Here is a 21,791-nt window from a genome sequence, read left to right as displayed (position 1 = left end):
CCTTGTCTCATGTCATATATCCGTCGGGTGCAGTAGAGGAGAGTAATTTTACAGAGGGTTCAGGCTGACAAGAGTTACACTGATGTGTTTAGCAACTGGCCATGGTTCAATCTGACAGACTCACTAATGTACCCAAAGTAAAAATGAATGGTAATTTGTTCCAGGAAGCACCAATGAACTGCTGTTCAAATGTTTAATAATATATTTGCCTATTCATAATAATTAGATTAGCAAGTACATTTCTCAATTTCAACATTGTGTACAAAGACTAAGAAATGTCACATGGTTAAATTTTGGAAGAAAAATCCCATGTTCATTTCAATACTCTTTGCCTTTATGCGGAAATGTCAGAACAGGAGGTAATATGAGTCTATTTTATAATCTTTTCAAAGTTCAGTCATGCACTTGGGGCTTAGGAGCGCTGGAGGATATTTTCACTATGGTTGGATGATATGGCATATCATCGTTACATGATAAATTCAATTGTAGTACGCTCATCTAAACATGCCGCCGGCAGAACATTGTGTGCGATAAGTAAAGTTTTTTTGTGCCACCAATGTGCCACTCATGACATTATGTCCTGAAATTGCACATTTGAGCTGCAGTAAACACGCCAAATAAACAGTTTGAAAATTATTTTTAAAAAAATTATATGCGTGCAATACAGACCTACATTTGGAAAGAAGGGTGGAAAAATCACATGTCAAATTCAATGTAGGAGGAGCACATGAATTGGAGAGGTGTAAAGAGTACCTGAAAATCATACCTTACAGCAAAACTAAGTCAAAAGTCACTTTTTTAATATGCCTTAAGTAAAAGTGTAAGTCTGATTTTACCAGTACCTGAGTATTTTGAACACAGGCTAAAAGATGCACTAGTCCTTAACACCAAGACACATGTTGGAGAAAAGCTAAAAACAGTTGATTTGTGAGGTTTTATTTCCAAAAAAATACAAATCAGATTGTACACCTCAACACTGCATTAACCAACACAACACAACAGCCTCTTCAACATTCCAGAATAAAGCCAAGATTAAAGTCAGGTCAAAGGACAAGTCGGTCAAAAAGAAAGACAAAGCAATTAATCAATCTGTCAAAAAGGTCCCTTAAATTAACAAATAAAATTACAGTATCATATCACAAAGTAGGGGGAGTGGTGGCTCCAGCGGGTAAGGCGTTCGATTACCGATCGGAAGGTCGGGGGTTCAAGCCCCGGTATCGTCAAGCTGCCACTCTTGGGCTCTTGAACAAGTCCCTTAACCCTCTATGCTCCAGGGGACCCTTACGAGAAAAATAAACCAAGGACCGTGACGTCGGAGTGATGTGGGGCCGTCTTCCCATGGGCTCACCACCTGCAGGAGGGACCGTAAGGGAACGGTGCTGAGAGGATTGGGCAGCAGTCGAAGGCAGGGGCCTTGACAGCCCGATCCCTGGACACGGAGAAGTGTCTGGGGAATCTGCTTAGACTGATGACTGATCTACATTGACCAGAGGCAAACATGTGCAAATTTATTTTACTGTCTGGACTGAAGAATAAAAACAGACTTTTATTTAGATCTACTAATCTATAAAATTCAAAATGGAACTAGGACAACATTTAACAAGCAATAACAAAAACCGGAAAGTGCCTGAGTGTTATTTATAAAAATCCCTAAATAATTGAAAATTATTCATCATTCATTCAATGATGCTGACAGCTCACCTCTCAATCAAAATGAGCAGCTACAAAAGCTTACGAAATGATTTCACCAGTCTTGCTGCTGTATTCAGTTTTATACACTCAAGCCTTAGATGAAACAAGCTGAAAATGCAAAACCTACTGTAATGGAAACACGAAAACAACCATCCTTGTAATATATTGACACTAGAAGAGGATAAAATAGCAGAATGTGAAGTTAAACATTTTGCAGTGTTGTTTTTTATACTCCCTTTGACACATTTGCTGAATAGGCGTTGTGTATACTGAGTTTGAACCTTACAGATGTGTTAATTATTCTGTTATATTGTGTTATAAAATAAAAAATAAAGGATTTTCATGCCAGTGTGTATTTGAAACCTGCTAGCATTTTATACAAAAAGTAGTCAAATGTCATGTGGACACCTGACCATCACACCTATATGAGGTTCTTCTCCATGTTGGAAACATGGCACAGGTTTTGCAATTTTCAGCTTGAAACTGGCACAGGTTTCCTACATGCCTAATGCCCCCAACCATCATACCAGTGCCTAAGCACTTAGCTGACGAATGCCTGAATGACTTTCGCCTAGTTGCACTCGGCCTTGTCGCTATGAAGTGCTTTGAGAAATTGGTCCTGAATCACCTCACCGCGGGCCTACCACCTACACTGGACCCACACCAGTTTACCTATCGCCCGAACAGGTCAACAGAGGATGCCGTTTTCACGCCTACATCGGAATGCTGTTCATTGACTCCAAGCTCTGCATTCAATACAGTCCTCCCCACTGTACTGATCACTATGTTTAGTGACCTGGGTATCTGCACCTTCACTTTCAGATGGATTCTGGACTTTCCTACCAACAGGCCTTAATCTGTTAGGTTGGGCAACCAGGTATCCTCAACCCTCATTCTGAACACCGGCATCCCACAGGGCTGTGTTCTGAGCCCACTACTCTACTTCCTGTTCACCCACGACTGTGCTCCTCTGCAGAACTCCAACATCTTCATCAAGTATGCAGATGACACCAACGTGGTCGGCCAGATCAGCAACAACGACGAATCGGCCTACAAGGAAGAGATCCGAAGCCTGACAGCATGGTGTGCCAGCAACAACCTGCCCCTGAACCCTTCGAAGACTAAAGAGCTTATTGTGGACTTTTGGAAATCCAACAGCAGGAGACATTTCCCAGTCAACATCAATGGAACTGAGGTAGATCGAGTCTCCAGCTTTAGGTTTCTGGGAGTTCACATCTCTGAGGATCTGTTCTGGCACCAGAACACTTCAGCTCTGGTTAAGAAAGCACGACAACGACTGTACTTCCGGAGGAGTTTTAAGAAAGCTCATCTGTTCCAAGGGATTCTAACGAGTTTCTACCACTGCATCATCAAGCGCATCCTGACCAACTCCATCACTGTATGGTATGGAGGCTCCACTGTGTGTGAACTGATACCATTTAGCTGTACTTTTTAACGATGTCCACACATTTCTGCACTGCCATAGCCTTTATATTTATTCACTGTACATATGCTTACATATAGTATATCACATGCTGTGAATGTGCTACAGATTTATTTGCACTATTTGCACCATTGCAACTTTTTGCACTTCTGGTAGATGCCAAACTGCATTTTGTTGCTGTGCACCTGTACTATGCAATGACAATAAAGTTTTATCTATCTATCTATCTATCTATCTATCTATCTATCTATCTATCTATCTATCTATCTATCTATCTATCTATCTATCTATCTATCTATCTATCTATCTATCTATCTATCTATCTATCTATCATCTGTGCAGTTGTGCAACTTGTTAAGCTGTAGCACTACAAGTTCCCTTCACTAGAATTAAGATAGCCAAACATGTTCCAGCATGACCATGCTCTTGTGCACAAGGCAAACTCAATGGGTTTGCCAAAGTTGGAGTAGAAGAGCTTTGGGAAGAACTTGAACACCGGCGGCAACCCAGACCTCCTCAGTCAACATTATGATCTGAAAAGAAAATTAAAAAGGGCTTTATAATGTCACATGCACATTTTTGTGTATTTTTTCTATGCATTATTGTTTTCCTGGGGATTTGAAATAAAGGCAAAGTGTGTATTTTTGTGCAAATTCTACAGTTCAATTGTTTTGAACTGTTTTGCCTGTTTTCCTTCCTCACGATATATAGAGCCTGCAGGGATACTAGTAGCAGTGCACCTAAGAGAAAAGCAATGAAATGGAGAGACTAGACTATTGGGGATAATTTTATACATATTTATAGGCAAAAATATATTAAAATATAAGTCAAAGTTTCTGATCAGTTTAGGCCAGCATACAAGGCCTTGCTGGCTCTGACAGCCAACATACTGTATTTACGGCTGATGTTTCAGTGTAATTAATTCACTAAGGTCTTGACATGCAGTATGTGTGTGTTTATGTGTATGCGATGATCTGTGTGCAGAAGTGTTAAATTCAGAATGTGGGAAAGTGGTACAGCTAAATGGCGAGAAGGGGGATTTCAGCAGCGAAAATTACCCCAGCAGCTACGACAACAGCAAGAGCTGCAGCTGGACCATCACTGTGGAGAGCAAAAAGGTGGGAAATCTGAGGAGTCTGAAAACTAAAAACAGGACAATAAGGTAGAAAGTGTAGAAAAGGTATAGATGTAACTGTAGCTAAATTAGATCAAATAAATACTATTGGGATTTTTGTTAGCAGTGTAGTGCATCAGGGACCTGCTGAGACAAAAAATATTGTGGGGTTGTGATATATTGTTGATGTAAAGAGAATAAGGACTCGGGAGGTCAGGAAGCAGGCATATGTGTGTTTGTTTGTGTGTGTGAAAGAGCAAGAGAGAGAAAGAGAGAGAGAGAGAGAGAGAGAGAGAGAGAGAGAGAGATAACTTCTATTGTAGGTTTTTGTCTAAACCTTTCAGCTAGGCAACTCTGCTATCTGGAATAATTCATCGTCTAGAAAAAACTTCAACAAAATTCAAGCTCAGCAGGAGGCTGTCGGATTAAGTCACATTCCTCTGCACCGTCACCTATTCTCTCTCTCTTTCTCTCTCTCTCTCTCTCTCTCTCTCTCTCTCTCTCTCTCTCTCTCTCTCTCTCTCTCTCTCTCTCTCTCTTTCATTCTCTCTCTACTCTGTTTTTCATGCTTCATTGAAAGACATATGGTGTATGAATAGAATGATGTTAATCACACAAACGTACACACTGACTAAACTCACCCACCTATAACATTATAACATTACAACTCCTCCTTCCATTCACAATTAACACTTGATCATGCTTTTGTTGCTACAGGGGTCTATTATTTTTATTTAATTGAATTTCATGAGCTACTAAGTTTATAAAAATTCTATTGATTTGTACCAACTTTGACCTTAATTCAGATTGAAACTTGCTCACTTAGAAAAAAATGGAAGAATTTACTCTTAGATTAAGCAAAGAAAATGTCAGATGGCACATTTGCAAGGATTTGCTCAGACCATCTAAGGTCAAACTAAATACATGCAAGTAGTCTTAACTTTATTATTTGTTTTTGGTGATGAAAAAAGTGTTATTATACAAATTAGAACTATTAAAAACAGACTGAAATACAACTTGCATCTATTTTCTGTTTAATTAATCTAACTGAAGCATTCAAGAAACAACCTGCATGTGTTTGTATCCCCAGGTAATCGTTTTGTGGTTCCAAGACTTCTCTGTGGAGGACTCAGGCACATGCAGCGCAGATGCCCTCACAGTCCAAGATGAGATCGGGATCATCGGTGAGAATTCTACAATATCCAAACTTCTTATTTTGGGCTGTAATTTTCTTTTTTTTGGCAAATAGTGAAGATGGAAATGCAATGTTTTTTAGCCCATGACAGCCCTTAGATAATGGGAGAATACATTATTATTAATTGGTCTCTGAGACTACAGAATAAGACACAGCCGAGTAATATTTCAATATGGATTTTTCACAAATCTACACATTCACAGTGTCAAAATCAGATCCTTTAAACAGTGCAAATTGTGAGGTATGGCCTCCATGGTTTGGACTTCTTTGTCCAGTATGTGCCACAAATTATCAATCAGATTGATGTCTTGAGAATTTGGAGGCTTGGTTAACACTCTGTTTCATGATCCTCAAACAATTTCTGAACAGTTTTTGCAGTGTATAAGGGAGCAGTATCCTGCTGAAAAAAGCTACTGCCATTAGGGAATTGCTATGAAGGGATGTACTTGCTCTGCAATGTTTAGGCATGTGTTACCAGTCAAAGTAACAGATATATAAATGCCAGGACCCAAGGTTTTTCATAGGAACATTGTCCAGAGCATCACACTGCCTCGACTGGCTTGACTTCTTCCCGTTGTTCAACCACATGGTGTAAAAGTACATTTATTTCATCTGACCAAGCCACATTTTTCCAATGTTTGATATTCCAATTCTGGTGCTAACATGTCTATTGTAGGAGTTTATAGTGGACATGCCTGTCAATTGTTTTAATATTATGACTAATTGGTATATGGGTATATGTAAATGAAACAGTGCTTTCTCAAGTGGTTTGAAATGGTTCTTGTTTTAGAAAACAATAAAAAAAATAATAATAATCACAATATAGTGATTTATTTCTCACTGGCTACCCTAAAAAAAACTGAGAAATTCAGGTGCTTTCTCTTAATTGAAACATACTGGGAAAAATATTCTAGATACTGATTAATTAAATATTGCTTGCAATCTCTGACCAACTTAGGAGACACACACATACTACATGATCTTCCGACATTTCTGCAGCTGCAGTCCTCCAAACTCCTCTAAGGCTAAGAAGATTGCACTTTGATGTCATGCCTGAGAATATTCCCCCACCAAAAACCACTTGGGATTCTGGGTCAGATGGAATGTTCCACATTAAAACATCCATCCAAACTAAACTGGAGTTAGTGCCGTCCGCCGCATCTTAAAGAGGACTGAGTCATCTCGCCGAAACTTTCCGATTTATTTGAACGCTGTTGCAATAGATCATAATAAATTGTTGAATGAGTCACACAACAGCATCCATGATAGTTTTGTTCCGTTGTGGCTTTTTTAGCCCCCAGATCTATACCATGCACTTTCTTTTTCTTTCTCAATAAAAAAGTTATGAAAATCATAGAAATAAACACACTCGGATTGAGAATGATGACTAATATCCATTTGGTTTTATTAAGGCCCTATAAAGAATGGTTCTTCATTTCCTTAAAGAACTTTTCTTTGTGTAATATGAAACATATTTCTGTGTTTCTTTTTTTGCAGGGAAATACTGTGGTTATTCCAACCCTAAACCCATAGTGTCACTGGGAAACAGTTTGACGGTGCATTTCGACACGAATGAAAGAAACACAGACAAAGGATTTAAAGCTATGTACCGTGCTGTGGACCCTAGTACAGTTACAGGTAATTAACCAAAAATAAAATGTAATGCTCATTTAACTCCATAACAATATCATTCACCCTTATAGTGGCCTATTGCTCAATTTTCATCAGCTCTAGCACATTTTACAAGAAAATAACTCATTTCATTTAAATGTAGTTTTACTCTCATATCTGACTTTGCTCATGAATAGAAAGTGTGTGAAATTCCTAAGCTTCAGCAGTCTAAAAAAAAGAATAGATAGAAGTAAAGGAATAAATAGGGATAAATAGACACTGAATAAAATAGAGTGGTAAAAACAATGGGTGCTTGAAGTCCTATTCTGTGTCATCTTGTAGACCCTGTTTTTTTCCCCATCAGCTTCACCTGATTGCATTAGGGCTGTTTTAATGTCAGTGCGATAATGAGAATAAAATTGTTGCACTCTGTTCAGCATGAGGTTTAAGAGAGTGAGTTGTGTGCCTTGGTGCATTTGACCTAGAAAACCAGCAGCTGCATCAGTGACGCAGAAGGGAGAGTAGATCCGTAACTCAATTTATTTTTTATTTGTATAGCGCTTTTAACAATAGATATTCTCACTGGCAGTTAGATGTAGATTAAGATCCTCAATGAAGAAGCCAGAGCACATAAAAATTCTTTCTGAGTTGATATGAGGAACTATTCATGACTCAGAAAAGAAGCCATTACACTGGATAGTGGGGTAATTCTCCATGTCCCTCTGGGATGAATAATGTGTTCTATCTATCTGTCTGTCTATACAAGTGTCTGAGAATAAAGTTAAGCAACAGTAAAAGTGTTGCAAGTATTCTCATTATAAACAGATTGTGAAAGTGACAGCGATTTCTGATTACAGCAGCAGTTGAGTCCTTCCATTTTCTATACTTCTTATCCTACATAGAGTCAGGGTTAGCCTCAAGCCTAATTCAGGGAACTTAAACAAGTCAAGGTGGGGGTTTACATGCTGGATCGGCAGGGCACTATCACTCACACACCTAGACACCCATTTACGCACTGGTAATGCCAATCAGCCTACAAGGTGATCTTGTGACTTGAACCTCCCACATCAAAAAATATAAGGCAAAATAAGACCCTGCACCCCTTAAGGATGTCACAAAGAATGAGCCCAGGGTATGCATGAGGTACCAGTAGAAAGAGAATCAGTCAAGTCTGGAGGGTGAGAGGAGCCACAGTAGTAGGTGCAGGATCAGGATCTGACAGCATGAGTACAAGAACAGCTTGATATCTCCAGGGTGTCATCTAACTGACCCACTTTTTCCTAACCACTCTCTTCTCCTCAATCTAGATATTGTGGGAGCTGGTGGCATTTTACAGGGAGACCATGGGGAGCTGATGACCCCTGGTTTCCCGGAGAAGAACTATGAGAACGGTGTGTTGTACCAGGTCTGCTTGTTTCTTTCTTTTTACATTTCTGTGAATGTTGGTGTAAACTGTTTAGGAATTTGCAGGAACCTTTCAATTCTGAAAAATATATCCATAATTAATACATTAAATAAATAACAATAAAAATGATTACCAGGACATTTGCTATATGAGGTAAAAGCCCTTTTATGTGAATATATTTTGAATGATATTTATGAAGAATAGTGACTATTATATTTGATGATTTCTTAAAACTTACTGTTCAGAAAGAGTTGACTAATTTCATATTACAGGTTTATATTACTACAATTATTTTTAATACATAAGTGTTCCTGTGGAACCGATATACACAAGAATGATCCTCATAAATGGGCAGAATACTTGTGTAATTGTTGATGCAGTGTAGAATACCAGGAGGAGATGTTTGCTTAACATTTATGGATAGTGTCTCTAGTGTTAGTGCTTCAAACTTCAGCCAACAGTTAAACATCTAACATTTCTGAAAAGTCTACAAGAAAGGAAAGCTTTATGCATCTGAAAATCTGCTTAAATACTTATTCATTTTATAGGTTATAACAGAAATTAGCTTATTTTGAGAGCACACCACAACACACACAAACACATATACATACAGTAAGTATATACTTAAAAGTATTTAGACCCTCTTTACTTTTCTTTCCATTTTGTTATGTTGTAGCCTGGTACTTCAACTTCAGGCACAGATCTGGGGCGGGCTACAAAAAAAATTGATTCCCAAGACCCCAGTGGCCTGCATAATTCTCAAATGAAAGTGTGGCACAACCAGGAATCCTCCAAGAACTGGTTAGCCAGGAAAACTGAGCAATTAGGGGAAAATTGCCTTAGTAAGAGAGGTGACCATGATGGTCCACAATGGTCACTTTGACTGAGCTCCGGAGATCCTGTGTGGAGATGAGACAAAATTCCAGAAGGACAACTGTCACTGCAGCCCTCCACCATTCTGGGCTTTATAGCATAGAGGCTCCTGAAAGCACCTGAAGGACTCTCAGACTGTGAGGAAAAAGTTTGTCTGGTCTGATGAAAGAAGATGGCTTAGAGCCAACTGTGAATGTTTTAGAGTTGCACAGCCAGAGCCCTGACTTGAACTCTATTGAACATCTCTAGAAAGACCTGAAAGTGGCTGTCCTCTCCATCCAACCTAAACGAAATTGAGAGGATTTGCCATAAATAATGGCAGAAAATACCCCAATTTAGGTGTGCAAAGCTTAATCAGACTTGATAAAAGGGTCTGAAATAAAAAAAAAAAAGGGGTCTGAATACTTTTTGAATGCACTGTATTTATAAAATGTGTAATTCTTTCCAGAAACACTTACCAATACCGAAAGGTATTATAGGAACCGTAACCCTACTTTCCATTTCACCACCTCATTGTTGATTGTTTTCCTATAGCAGCACTCGCCTTATCTTGTTTTTCACTGACTTCAAATCTATTAACTGTTCATTGGCTAATGAATCAAGATGGAACATTGGCTGCAGCTAAAAAGGTCCATGGTGCTGTATAAAACCAGTTGCATACAGTTTTAAAAATCTTAATCTTAATATTGCATTTGAAAACAAACAAGAATACAACTTCAAACTTTTCCATGTTAGCTTTATTGCTGTGTTTTGTTTAGTTTTTTTGCTGCATGCTAAAATTTTTTATATTTATATTGTCTATAATGTTTGCATTCAGTTCTTCAGAAAGATCCGGAACCTCCTTGGAACCTTTGCCTAAAACTGTAGGGTTTGTTTATTTATTTATTTTGCTTGAGAAAGTGTGACTGAAATATCTAATTACTTTCACACTGCCAATATTCACAAAATTACAGGATAAACCATGTACTGGTCGCAGTAATATTGTGGATATTGGCAATGGAGTGTGAAAGTGATTAGCTATTTCAGTCACATTTCACCAGGCATAGAAAAAAAGGAAAGATTTAAAAAAAAAACCTCCCTTTGAGGTGACTGTGACATGAGCTTGTTTGATTATGGAGTTTGGATCCTCAGGAGCCTCTCTGCTGTTGCGTGGCTCCATCTGGCCGGGCGTAGAGCCCACGTCGGCTAATCTGCAGTCAGTCTGTCAAGCTGCAGCACAACAGACGGATGCACCGGAACATAAGGGCATATACAAAGCAGGATTATCTGAATCACTATTGCAGTCGCTGCGTTTATAATTGGATGGTAATTCTTGTGTGCGTGAGGTAGTGAAGGGTGAGAGAGAGAAAAAGAGAGTCTCTACTGAGTGTGTGTGTGTGTGTGTGTGTGTGTGTGTGTGTGTGTGTGTGTGTGTGTGTGTGTGTGTGTGTGTGTGTATGTGTGTGTGTGTGTGTGTGAGTGTGTGTGTGTGTGTGTGTGTGAGTGGAAGGCAGATTGGTTTAGTGATTAAGGTAATGGGCCAGCAATCATTGAGCGGCATGTTCAATTCCCAGGTGAAGTCTGTTGTATGCAGACAGATCGCAGTTGTCATGAGCAGGACATGTCGCCACTTTCACTATGCACAAACTCCGAGCATCTGCTTTATGTTCAAACAGTAATGAAGCAAAGTCTTTAAATGAAAATAAATTCAGTTGTTGTTTATACGCATCCCAGCATCAGCAGTTTTGTACTAGAGAGTAAACACTACTGTTTGATACTACAAAGCAACACACTAGACCCCATCACAAGTCAAAAATATCGTAAGTCAAAGATTGTACTATGACTGGGACAGACTTTCCTGCTTCATGATGATTTCTCATTTTTATATTTTATGCTCTAAACTGATGGCTTTCCTCTCCTTTTTTTACTACAAGCAGGAGACATACTTGGGCGCTTGGAGGACATGCTTTTATCACTAAATTTGCTGTTTGAAACTGTTTGAAACAAAAAAATGCACACTGTAACAACTTTACTCCGTCGACCGCTAGCGAGAGTGGGGCATCTCACAGGGTGAGAGATACACTCATCTTAGCTGAGCATCCAACGTTTTGTAAAATATACAGTACGCTGCTGCCTGTTGCGTGAAAAATTTTAATATTTTTAGCGTAAGATCGAAAAATCTTAAGTCGAACCATCGTAATTCGGGGACCATCTGTATACAAAGCAACACACTAGAATTTGATACAAAAGAGTATACACACTACAGGTTAGTACTACGTAATTAACACATGACGGTTCGGTACTAGAGTAAAAACACACTACAGTATGAAAAAGTAAACACAATTCAGTTTGTTATTAGAAAGTAAACACACAACAGTTTGATAATAGAGAGTAAACAAACTTCAGTACTAAACAGTAAACACACTACATTTTGGTACTACAGATTATACACACTACAGTACCAGAGAGTAAATACACTACAGTCTGGTACTACATGCCTGTTATAGTCAGAGGTCATAGGTAAAGCTGCAACTTATATATATATATATATATATATATATATATATATATATATATATATATATATATATATATATATATATATATATATATATATAATAATAATAAAATATCTTCCCGTGGGCTCACCACCTGCAGGAGGGACCGTAAGGGACGGTGCTGTGAGGATTGGGCAGCAGTCGAAGGCGGGGGCATATATATATATATATATATATATATATATATATATATATATATATATATATATATATATATATATATATATATATATATATATAATTTCATATATCCTAACATATAACATAGCCAGAATTAACTTGCATTGCGTGTGTCCTATAACATTTAACATAGCTTAATGTTAATGTTATACATTTCTCCAATTCACAACCAATCACCACCTTTTTATAATTTTCCACCTTTTCAATTATAATTAAAATATTAAACTGAAAAAATATGTGTAGATATTTAAATGCGGAGGGATTTTCTAGAATAAGAAATGACTAACAAAGAGAGGACAAACTAGTTAGAATTGATCACCGAACATGGTATAGTCGCAGTCTATAAACCTGCAATATGTATTATGCGATCAGAATCAGTTTAGCTTCTCATACGTTGGTTTATTTTACTTCAGGTCTGTGAATTTTTTTAACCAGTGCAAGACACAGTCACTTGTACAAAAAAAACTCCATGGCATTTTATTGTTACCATTGTTTTTCCCATTCTATTAGATCTATTTTAACCTCTACTTGTTAAAGAACATCCAAGTTGAGTGAGTCAGGTGTGTTAGAGGATGGAAAGGAAAACACTGAAATATGTAGTAATACACAACCCAGTGTGAGGAGGCTGCTATGTTCTGAGTGTAACCTACACAAGGTGCTTCCCAAGCAAAAACTATAAGAATAGTTAATAATTTTCTGCTATGCTATAAATAAAATGATACAGAGTTTACACTTCCATTTAAATCTATCAAGCTATGATACTTGCTTGAGTAAATTATCTTATCTGCATGTAATAGTTATCTGGATGGACATTTTCACTCTGTTATTCATTGATAGTTTTTGCGTCGCTTTATTTCTGTCTTGATAGCTTTTAAATTCATAGACATGTCTGACTATTATTATTATTATTATTATTATTATTATTATTATTATTATTATTATTATTATTATTATTATGAGAAACTGGTCATTGCAATACTGCTGCTTTGTTTCAAAGTGCTGATACTGGAGACAATCTCCATAATGTTAAACAAATGTCCCCTTACAAAAACACAATCTTCTTCATCATTCTGGCCAGTCAGATTTGAGAATTCAAGAACTTTTATGGGACATTTAACTTACTTTAACCGAATTTACCAGGACATTTAACTTATTTTAAACCGAATATTCTTTAGTCAGTAGTTTTATATTGAAAATAAGATATACACTAATTATTATATTAAATATAATATAAAATATTGATTACTCACTGCAACTGATCAGTTAAAATGTAAACTAATTAAATGATATATTTAATATTTGTATTGTCTAAGTGATAAACTCCCGGAAATAAATGAAGAATTGGATTCTCCTGTGTTTAATTTCCCAGTGGAAAATAACAGTCCCTCATGGAGAGAAGGTTCAACTCACATTCCTGGCCTTTGACCTGGTTCCAGATTCTTGCACTGACTTTGTAGATGTCTTTGAAGGTCACTCAGATGGTTTAAGTGCTCCCAAACTTGGTGAGTTCCCTTAGACAGCAACAATTAGACTTACAATGACATACCTGCTTAATGCAACCATTAAACACCTACAAATTGTCATTGATTTCAGGTCACTTTTGTGGGAACAAGGTGCCTAAACCTGTATTGTCCAAGAGCAATGAAATAGTGATAAGGTTTAAAAGTGATTTTGTCCACAATGCTAAGGGCTTCAGTGCAGTGTACACTGTGGCTAGTGCTCCAGACGTTACAACTACCACTACCAAGCCTGCCACCACAACCACCAGCAAACCATCAACCACCACCACCAAGCCATCCACCACCTCTAAACCAACCGGTGAGTGCCTAAGCCTTCTTCTGAACTAATTTCTCTTTAGAGCTCCTGACATATTTAAGATACTACAATTAGGCTAAAAAAAAAATTTTATGAGTAAAAAACAATCAATCAAGTTACTTAAAAACAATACTATTAGAATTCCAATATTTATACTCAAAGTGCCATAAATTCAACCACGGAAAGGAGCACAGTAAGTTTTAGGTGTTCCCATATGTTGTTCCATGTTGCTCAGTCATTCAAATTAAAACCATTGTCCCCCATTGGCAACTGACAATGCCTTCAGGTATCAGAGTGAGCTGGTCATTAAATTGTTTTTCGCTCATAGTGTATATGCTATATATAGAAGAAGTCAATTAGAGTTCTCTTTGTGTACCGAAAGCTGGAGGAAGCACGTGTTAGCCTTTACTGTTCCAGACTGGCTTGCAATACAGGAAAATGTAGCTAAGAATTGGAGTTTCTAATTATCTTGCAATCTAGCATTTGTTCATTAATATGGTAAAAATTGGACATACAAAAAAGAGCATTTAACTGATATGAAGATATAACTGATAATTCAGTTTTATTTCTATAATTCTTTTAACAATGGACTTTGTCACATAGCAAGTTTACAGAGATAAATAGATTATAAAATAGGGATTTCTGTGTTAGTGTATATAAGTTTAGTGCCTGTTAGTATTTTTTTAATCTTATACAGTATATTTGATAATAACTAATAATTAGCTTATTAATGTAAGTTCCTGTAAGTATTGCAGTTGTGTATGCAACATTGTTTATGCAAATGTAGAAAGCAAATCAAATTAACGCTTTTTCTAAACCTTGTGGCCAGAAAATAATTTATTGAATAACATTCACTTAGAGGACCTCAGCAAGAGACATGATTGATAATGGCTACCTTAAGGGAATATAACAAATATCCAAATTCATTTCATAATTTGAACAATAAAAATGTGACAGGTTACACATAAGTTGAATGCAAAAGTTCACCCTCCATATGGGTTTGAAATTCATAATAATTTAGTGGTGTGCTGTGAATGTCTATTACAACATGCCATCTTAATTTAAGCAACAGGATATGGTCATTTATTTATAGATCATTTATTTTAATATGCTTTATAAAATCAAGGAAGTGGTAGCTCAGTGGTTAAAATGTATCCTAGTCATTCTAAATGTCCGAAGAATGGTGGCTCACTGTTACAACTTTGAATCAAATGGTTGTGAGATTAAATTCCAGCTGTTTAAGGGGTCTGCCAAATGCTGTAATGCAAAGCATCTAATGACTTAATACAGGTGTCACAATCACTTTGGTTGAAAAGTTAATCATGTAAATGCATATTGAGACCACAGTCAGCATAGCTGTTTATTTCTTCCCACAATTATTTTACGGGGAAATTAGGAGGATTATTACATTCTTAAAGTTACTGTCATCACTGGAGAGATTTTATCAGGCTGGTGTGAAAAATGTGAAAAATTCCACCATGTGCAGTTAAAACAACTGGAAGTACAACACAATGCTGTTTGATGAAACTGGATAATAGTGCATTACTGTAGTGTATTTCAATTCACACAAATTATGAACTTGTCTTTTGCAGGCTGTCAAGGGAAACATATCAATAGTAGTGCAGATATAATTTGAAGGTGAAAGTAGGCCTTCCTGAAGATTTTCAATCTGAAAAATGACCTACTTCCAATTTCATATGGATCATAGTCACCTTCAAAATGATTGTCACCTTCAGAAAGTGTGGTTTAATTGTTCTTTTCTAAGAAAGAAATTCTAATATTCCTTGTTCACTTTCATAACCAGGTGTGCAGTCAGAATGATGTATATTATTACTAATCTTGCAGATTTATTTTCACTGTTTACACTGTAGTGTTTACATTAAAAAATTAATGAAAACAAAGTATATTTGTACACATTAATACATTAAAAGGCTGATTTGGCAACATGTAAAACAGTGATCATGTAAAATCAGGTAGCTTTATTTCATTTCAACCATACACAGTTACAGTAACCAGTGAAATAAAACAAAGTTTCTTCAGGACAAATATGCTACCTACACACCAACACAATATAGAGTGCATGTGTGCAAACAAAACAACACAGTATGTTGTAATAAATATTATAAATGTGGAAGTGATAGCTCAGTGATTAATCTTCTGGGGTACTGGTTGGGGTTCCATCCCCAGCTTTCTAACAAGCTGCAATATGCAAAGCAAGAATTAATGTATAGAATCCTTTTTTTATCTTAGGTGCAGGTTTTAATTGCAATGTAGATTGTACAGTATGTTCTTTGTTCTTGCATCTTCTAACACTTTTTCATGTATCGGCTAGAAATTGTAAAATTTGTATGTTGCTTATTTCTCAACAAAAAGCCTGAAATGCAAAAATGATTTTAAGTTACCCCAAAGTCCATACCTCCATATCCTAGAAACATAGCTGCTGTACAGTTTCCTCCCAATATTCAATAAATTGAGTTAATACTTACTGTAAATACTTACATTTTCAGGCATCCTTAGACTTGGTAAAAATATCTATATTGAGCAGCTAAAACAAATGTTTTTCTTCATGTTTTTCTTCATTTAATTTTGAAGCCTTAAACCCAAAGACTTAGACAAACTTCAGCAAAGTAATGGAACATAATGGAATTCATTTCTTTTTAGAAACTCAAAGTAGTTTGACTTTCTAATTGAAGTGCTCCAGCAACGGCGGCCAAATTGACTTTCACGCAATCTCTTCCTTACACAAATCGCTGCAAGGCAGCTCATGAAATGAACTTTTGTTTGCTTTTACTTTCCCTTTAACACTAAGACTAATATGAGTTAGGGATTACTGAGCGAAGACCTGAATACTGAATTAATATTTGAAATCCTATGACATTTTTAGTTCCCTTTTGAAAACAATATGGAGAATACAAAGAGAATTATTTTGCAGATATTTGTTAGTTAATGGGGATCTGCAATCTGCAATCATACATGACAGTTTGTCATATAACATTACAACACACAATTTTTTCATAATTTTTTATTTTGTTTCTACAGATTCAGGTTGTGGCTCTCAGGGAAATCTGTTTGGACGGAAAGGCGAGATCCACTCTCTGGATTTTCCCAATGCCTATCCTACAAATCTGCAGTGCTCCTGGAACATCAGCGTGCCTGAGGGATTTCTGGTCAAACTGCACATCACTGATTTAGCCATCGTGGGTGAAGCAGGACAGTGTGGTCAGGACAAACTCACCATCACTGATAGCCAGCAGTCACTGGGTAAAAACAGACATTTCTTTGTGTGAACATTACTTTAATATTCATGTTTTTTTCACATTTATTCAGGTATTCACTCAGAGTATCAGAATAATCGGATTGTTTGCAAATGTAAATATGCAGGCATTTGCTATTATTTTGCAAAAAATTTTCATTAAAAAAAAGATGTACATTAAGATTGTCTTTTAAAACAAGTATATGGAGCCATAGAATTAGGCATGGATTTAGAGAAAATATTGTGACTGATACGGTCCCTAGTGGTCTAGTGGAAAGGATGCGGCGCTCTCACCGCTGCGGCCCGGGTTCGATCCCTGGTCAGGGAGCCAACCCCAGCCATTAGGGTTGCACAAGCTTTGGTGCTGGTCCCAAGCCCGGATAAATGGGGAGGGTTGCGTTAGGAAGGGCATCCAGCATAAAAACATGTGCCAAATCAACATGCGGATGGTCTGCTGTGGTCGACCCCTAATGGTTAAAGCAGAAAGATAATTACGACTGATACCAATATTTTCTCTAAATCCATGCCTTATTCTATGGCCCCATATACTTGTTTTAAAAGACACTGTTAATCTACATCTTCTTTTAAATGAAAATTTTTAGCAAAATAACAGACTGATACCAGGTTCCCTGGTGGTCTCGTGGTTAGGATGCGGCGCTCTCACTGCTGCGGCCTGGGTTTGTTCCCCGGTCAGGGAACCAACCGCAGCCATTAGGGTTGCACAAGCCAGTGCACTCTTAGTGCCGGTCCCAAGCCCATGATAAATGGGGAGGGTTGTGTTAGCAAGGGCATCCAGCATAAAAACGTGCCAAATTGAACATGCAGATCATGAATACGGATGATCCGCTGTGGCGACCCCTAATGGGAGAAGCTGAAAGAAAGTTGTTGAGACTGTTATTAGCTGAAAGAATAGTGGCTAAAATTATTAAACAAGAACTGGAAAAAATATTTATTGACAGAATTATTACCTTGTGACTCAAAAAGGTAAACCTAAAATACATTGCTAAACTTTATCATTATAGTATAGAGACTATACTACAATTCTGTACTTGAATTTTTGATTTGGAATTCTGATTGGTCAGAAGATGTTGATAAATTTTCTATACGTCTGACAGTAATGGAATCTTGAAAGCAAATTATTCAAATGATGTACCTTATGACACTGCATGCCCAATGTACTGAGGTTTTCTTTAAGGAAAGTTTTATTTCACATATATGAGGAAGTAGTAGCTCAGTGGTTAAAGCTCTGGGTTACTGATTGACAGGTCAAATGTTCAAGCCCCAGTATCTCCAAGCTGCCACTCTTTGCCTCTTGAGCAAGGTGCTTAACCCTATGTGATCCAGGGGCTCTGTATCATGGCTGACCCCAGCTTCCTAAAATTGCTGGGATATTTAAAGAAATAATTTCACTGTGCTGTTATCTACCTTTAAAAAAAACACCTTTAACTTATGGAATATTTTTGGCTCACTTCAAGAAAATGTCCAACAAAAAGGAATGTAAAGAGATGCAGATCCGAATGTCCTTACTCTGACCAGCGGTCTTTAGACCTCAGTTGTCTCGGTGTTAGAGCCCATATGTTTTGTGTGTTTCAAGGTGGAATTTTAGTTCTTGTCACTCTTCTGTTTATCTGCGTCACCTGACACTGAAATAGAGAGCACTGATTAATCTTGCCACCTACAGGTGTGCTTCTTATTGCTGGTTTCGTCTTGCTCCGCCCTCAACTTAAGAAACGGTGCTCATCTATGTGTCCACTGCCACATATACACTGTAGTAGTTTAGACATTATGGTACTATAAATTGCTCTGTTTTGCTAAATTATGTACTGTAATTTGTTATATACTACCCCAAACTGATCACCATTCTTTAAGACTCCTGGGTAGGCTAGGCCATATATCAACTTACAGTTTTTTGAAGTTACGTTGCGGTCATTGGAACGTATCTCCATCATAAGTCGGGGACTACCTCTATATACTGTACATTCCAAAGCTGGCAAAAATGTAATACATGCTTGTAGGATGGCTCATATATAAACAGTGTGTTTTTTTCTTCTTTTTTGTCTGCAAGCTGTAAAGCCATTTGACTGTTAATTACCTGGAGGATGATAGAAGCAATGAGCTAGTGAGGTGCAAATTATTTGCCCAATTGTTCAGTTTTAGAGCTTGTGCGTGTTTCATCCACACACTATTCTCAAAGATATCTTGACAGCTTAACGGGAAAAGGTGGGAAGGGGGGTTTGAGTGACAGGATGGGTTTCAGCAGGTATGACAGTATGACAGTATGGGAGAGCATTTGACTGTGAACGAAAATGCGCTTCTTTTGTAATTGGCATCAAAACAGATTTGCGATGCAGAACACAACCTACAGGTTTGACAGTTTACACCAAAACAGTTTTAAAAATGTCTTCCATGGGTTGGCAAGAGAATCACATATTGTACAAGTCATTTTCAGCTCTACGGCTCATTGGCGGTGGCAGTTTGTCCTTGGTAGTGTGTGCGTGTGTGTGCGTCTGCGTCTATATACCGAGATGCTCTTGTCTCTCATATTAGTTGTCTACTTTCTACCTTCTCTCCCCTGACTGAAAAAATATGTCCTCCTGCAGAGTTCACAGCTTAGCACTGTGTGTGAACTTACGTTGCATCATATTTTACTAGGCAAGCATCACAGGGACACAATTCTAAACAATATACATTGTAATGCATTTAATTTAGAATGTGCTGCTCTTCGATTAAAGATTAATAAACAGGCCGCTTATCGTGGTTAACAATATTATCGGGAAAACATTTTATAACATGATTACTTTATTGCCCTAAATAACATGACTAGCACTTTGTTACAATTACCTTTAAAAGTTACATAGCGCACATGTTGGCTTGTAAAGTGCATCGTAATATGCAATAAATTACTCAGCATTTTGGAGTAAGAGCCTTTACTGCTCACATATGCATAAGTGCAGAGTGAAATTTTAGTTTGAATATTCCAGTTTGTTGGGAAGTTGGCATCAGATTTGATAGTGTTCCTGAAGAAAAGATAGTTAAGAGCCTTTTACAACGGCCCAACAATGGCAGCTTGGCAGTGCTAGGGCACAAACCCTCCCAAAAGTCTGACCAGTAGTAGTTTTTGTAGTAGTTGAATTGGAAGGTCATGAGTTCAAATTCCAGCACTACCACTGCTGGGTCCTTGAGTATGGCCCGTAACCCTCTGTAACTGCTCAGTTGTAAGTTGCTCTGGATAAGGGCACCTGCCAAATGTGATAAGTGTAAATCTATACTGCTACCAGCCTATTTTAATAATGTAATCCGTATAGCACAATGAATACACTAGTTAAACATTATTAGTAAATTATTAAGTTTAATACATATCTTAATATTAGTCTTTAAAGTGGAGTGCATAGCGGTTCTGTCTCACTGACCTATGTCTTGCTTTGTCTGTCTCAGGCATACATTGCGGCTTCATCCTTCCTTCTGTGCTCATCAGTGTCAGTAACAAGATGGATGTGAATTTCCAGTCTGACGGCAGGTTGGCTGACCGTGGTTTCTCTGCCAGGTGGGAGGCTGTGTACGCTGAGGATATAGCTGGTAAAATATCTGCTTCATATCCACGTAAACATGCGTATCCTCCCACACACACACACACACACACACACACACACACACACACACACACATATCTATCCACCTAATAATAAGTCCCACTAGGGCATCTGTTCATGGTCATGCCACCTGTGGATTAAGGGCTCTGTGTGTGTCTAGGTCTGTGTCCTTGAATTGTGTTAGTCTATATTTGAATAGTGTTGTGTGTGTGTGTGTGTGTGTGTGTGTGTGGCTGCACTGATGTCGGGGTACATTTCAGATATCTGTGCACAAAAGTAATTTAAACTTATCAGCTACAAGCAGGAAGCACTAGATTACTATCATTTGGCAGCACATACATTGTGGCTGTAAGTGCACTTCTGTAGTAGCTTTGCTACCAAACGTTCTCACAGATGAGGCTGTACAATGTCTGAGATGTTGGCACAATAAACAGTTTGATTGAACATGCCTTCAGCAAGATCTAATAGTGCACCAACATGGGCTACTGCTGCTTTGTCCACATAACAGTGTGTGTGTGTTAACCCTCTGTGAAATTTCTCACTTGTAGTTTTCTTTGGATGAGAAGAAAATTGTGTTTTATCACATTTAGTTTTAACAATAAAGATTTACAGACTACAAGTATGTGAAGAGCAATACTTTACACACTCACAATTATCTAATATAATTTATGAGCTATAATATTTACATCATTTGGCCCTTATCCTGAGTGACTTTCAACTGAGAAGTTGTAACCATGTTGAGCAGAAAAGCACTTTAAAACTTTGAGGCACCTTAAATCAGATTGGCTACAATACCAGAAGAACACATCAGGTTTCACTTCTGTCAGGCAGAAACAAAAATCTGAGGCTACAGTGGAAACAGGCTCACAGAAATTGACTAAACTAAAATTCGAGATGAAGCAGGCGACATGCATATGATATCTTCTTGATCTCTTCTACTGTGGGCAGTTGTGGTGAGCCTGTTCCCTGTAGCCTCACCTTGCATAATGTTTGGATTTAGATAACAAATTCAGTTTGAAGCCCCAATAACACTTAATCCATTAAGCATTATGATTTTATCTGAGATTTCATTTAAGAGCAAA

At 37.5% G+C, this 21,791-nt stretch overlaps 2 protein-coding genes across 4 annotated transcripts in view; both read left to right on the top strand.

The window, feature by feature from the left end:
- inpp4b (inositol polyphosphate-4-phosphatase type II B) overlaps positions 1 to 21,791 on the top strand; it is a 765,675-nt gene that overhangs the window by 453,904 nt on the left and 289,980 nt on the right. The window lies entirely within an intron of this gene.
- LOC310724496 (ovochymase-2) overlaps positions 1 to 21,791 on the top strand; it is a 45,856-nt gene that overhangs the window by 3,554 nt on the left and 20,511 nt on the right. Inside the window, exons 2-9 of one of the 2 annotated variants that reach the window (XM_083538581.1) lie at positions 4,136 to 4,254; positions 5,341 to 5,434; positions 6,943 to 7,083; positions 8,364 to 8,461; positions 13,421 to 13,553; positions 13,645 to 13,869; positions 16,906 to 17,127; positions 20,555 to 20,695. In XM_083538581.1, the coding sequence (XP_083394707.1) occupies positions 4,136 to 4,254; positions 5,341 to 5,434; positions 6,943 to 7,083; positions 8,364 to 8,461; positions 13,421 to 13,553; positions 13,645 to 13,869; positions 16,906 to 17,127; positions 20,555 to 20,695 (1,173 nt within the window). Of the gene's footprint in view, positions 1 to 4,120; positions 4,255 to 5,340; positions 5,435 to 6,942; positions 7,084 to 8,363; positions 8,462 to 13,420; positions 13,554 to 13,644; positions 13,870 to 16,905; positions 17,128 to 20,554; positions 20,696 to 21,791 lie in introns of both variants that reach the window. The other variant, XM_083538580.1, reaches the window with a different exon arrangement.

This window comes from Silurus aristotelis, assembly GCF_946808225.1.
Source record: "Silurus aristotelis genome assembly, chromosome: 4".
Lineage (NCBI taxonomy): Eukaryota > Metazoa > Chordata > Actinopteri > Siluriformes > Siluridae > Silurus > Silurus aristotelis.
Note: the sequence above shows the minus strand (reverse complement) of the source record. Positions and strands in the feature narration are given on the sequence as shown.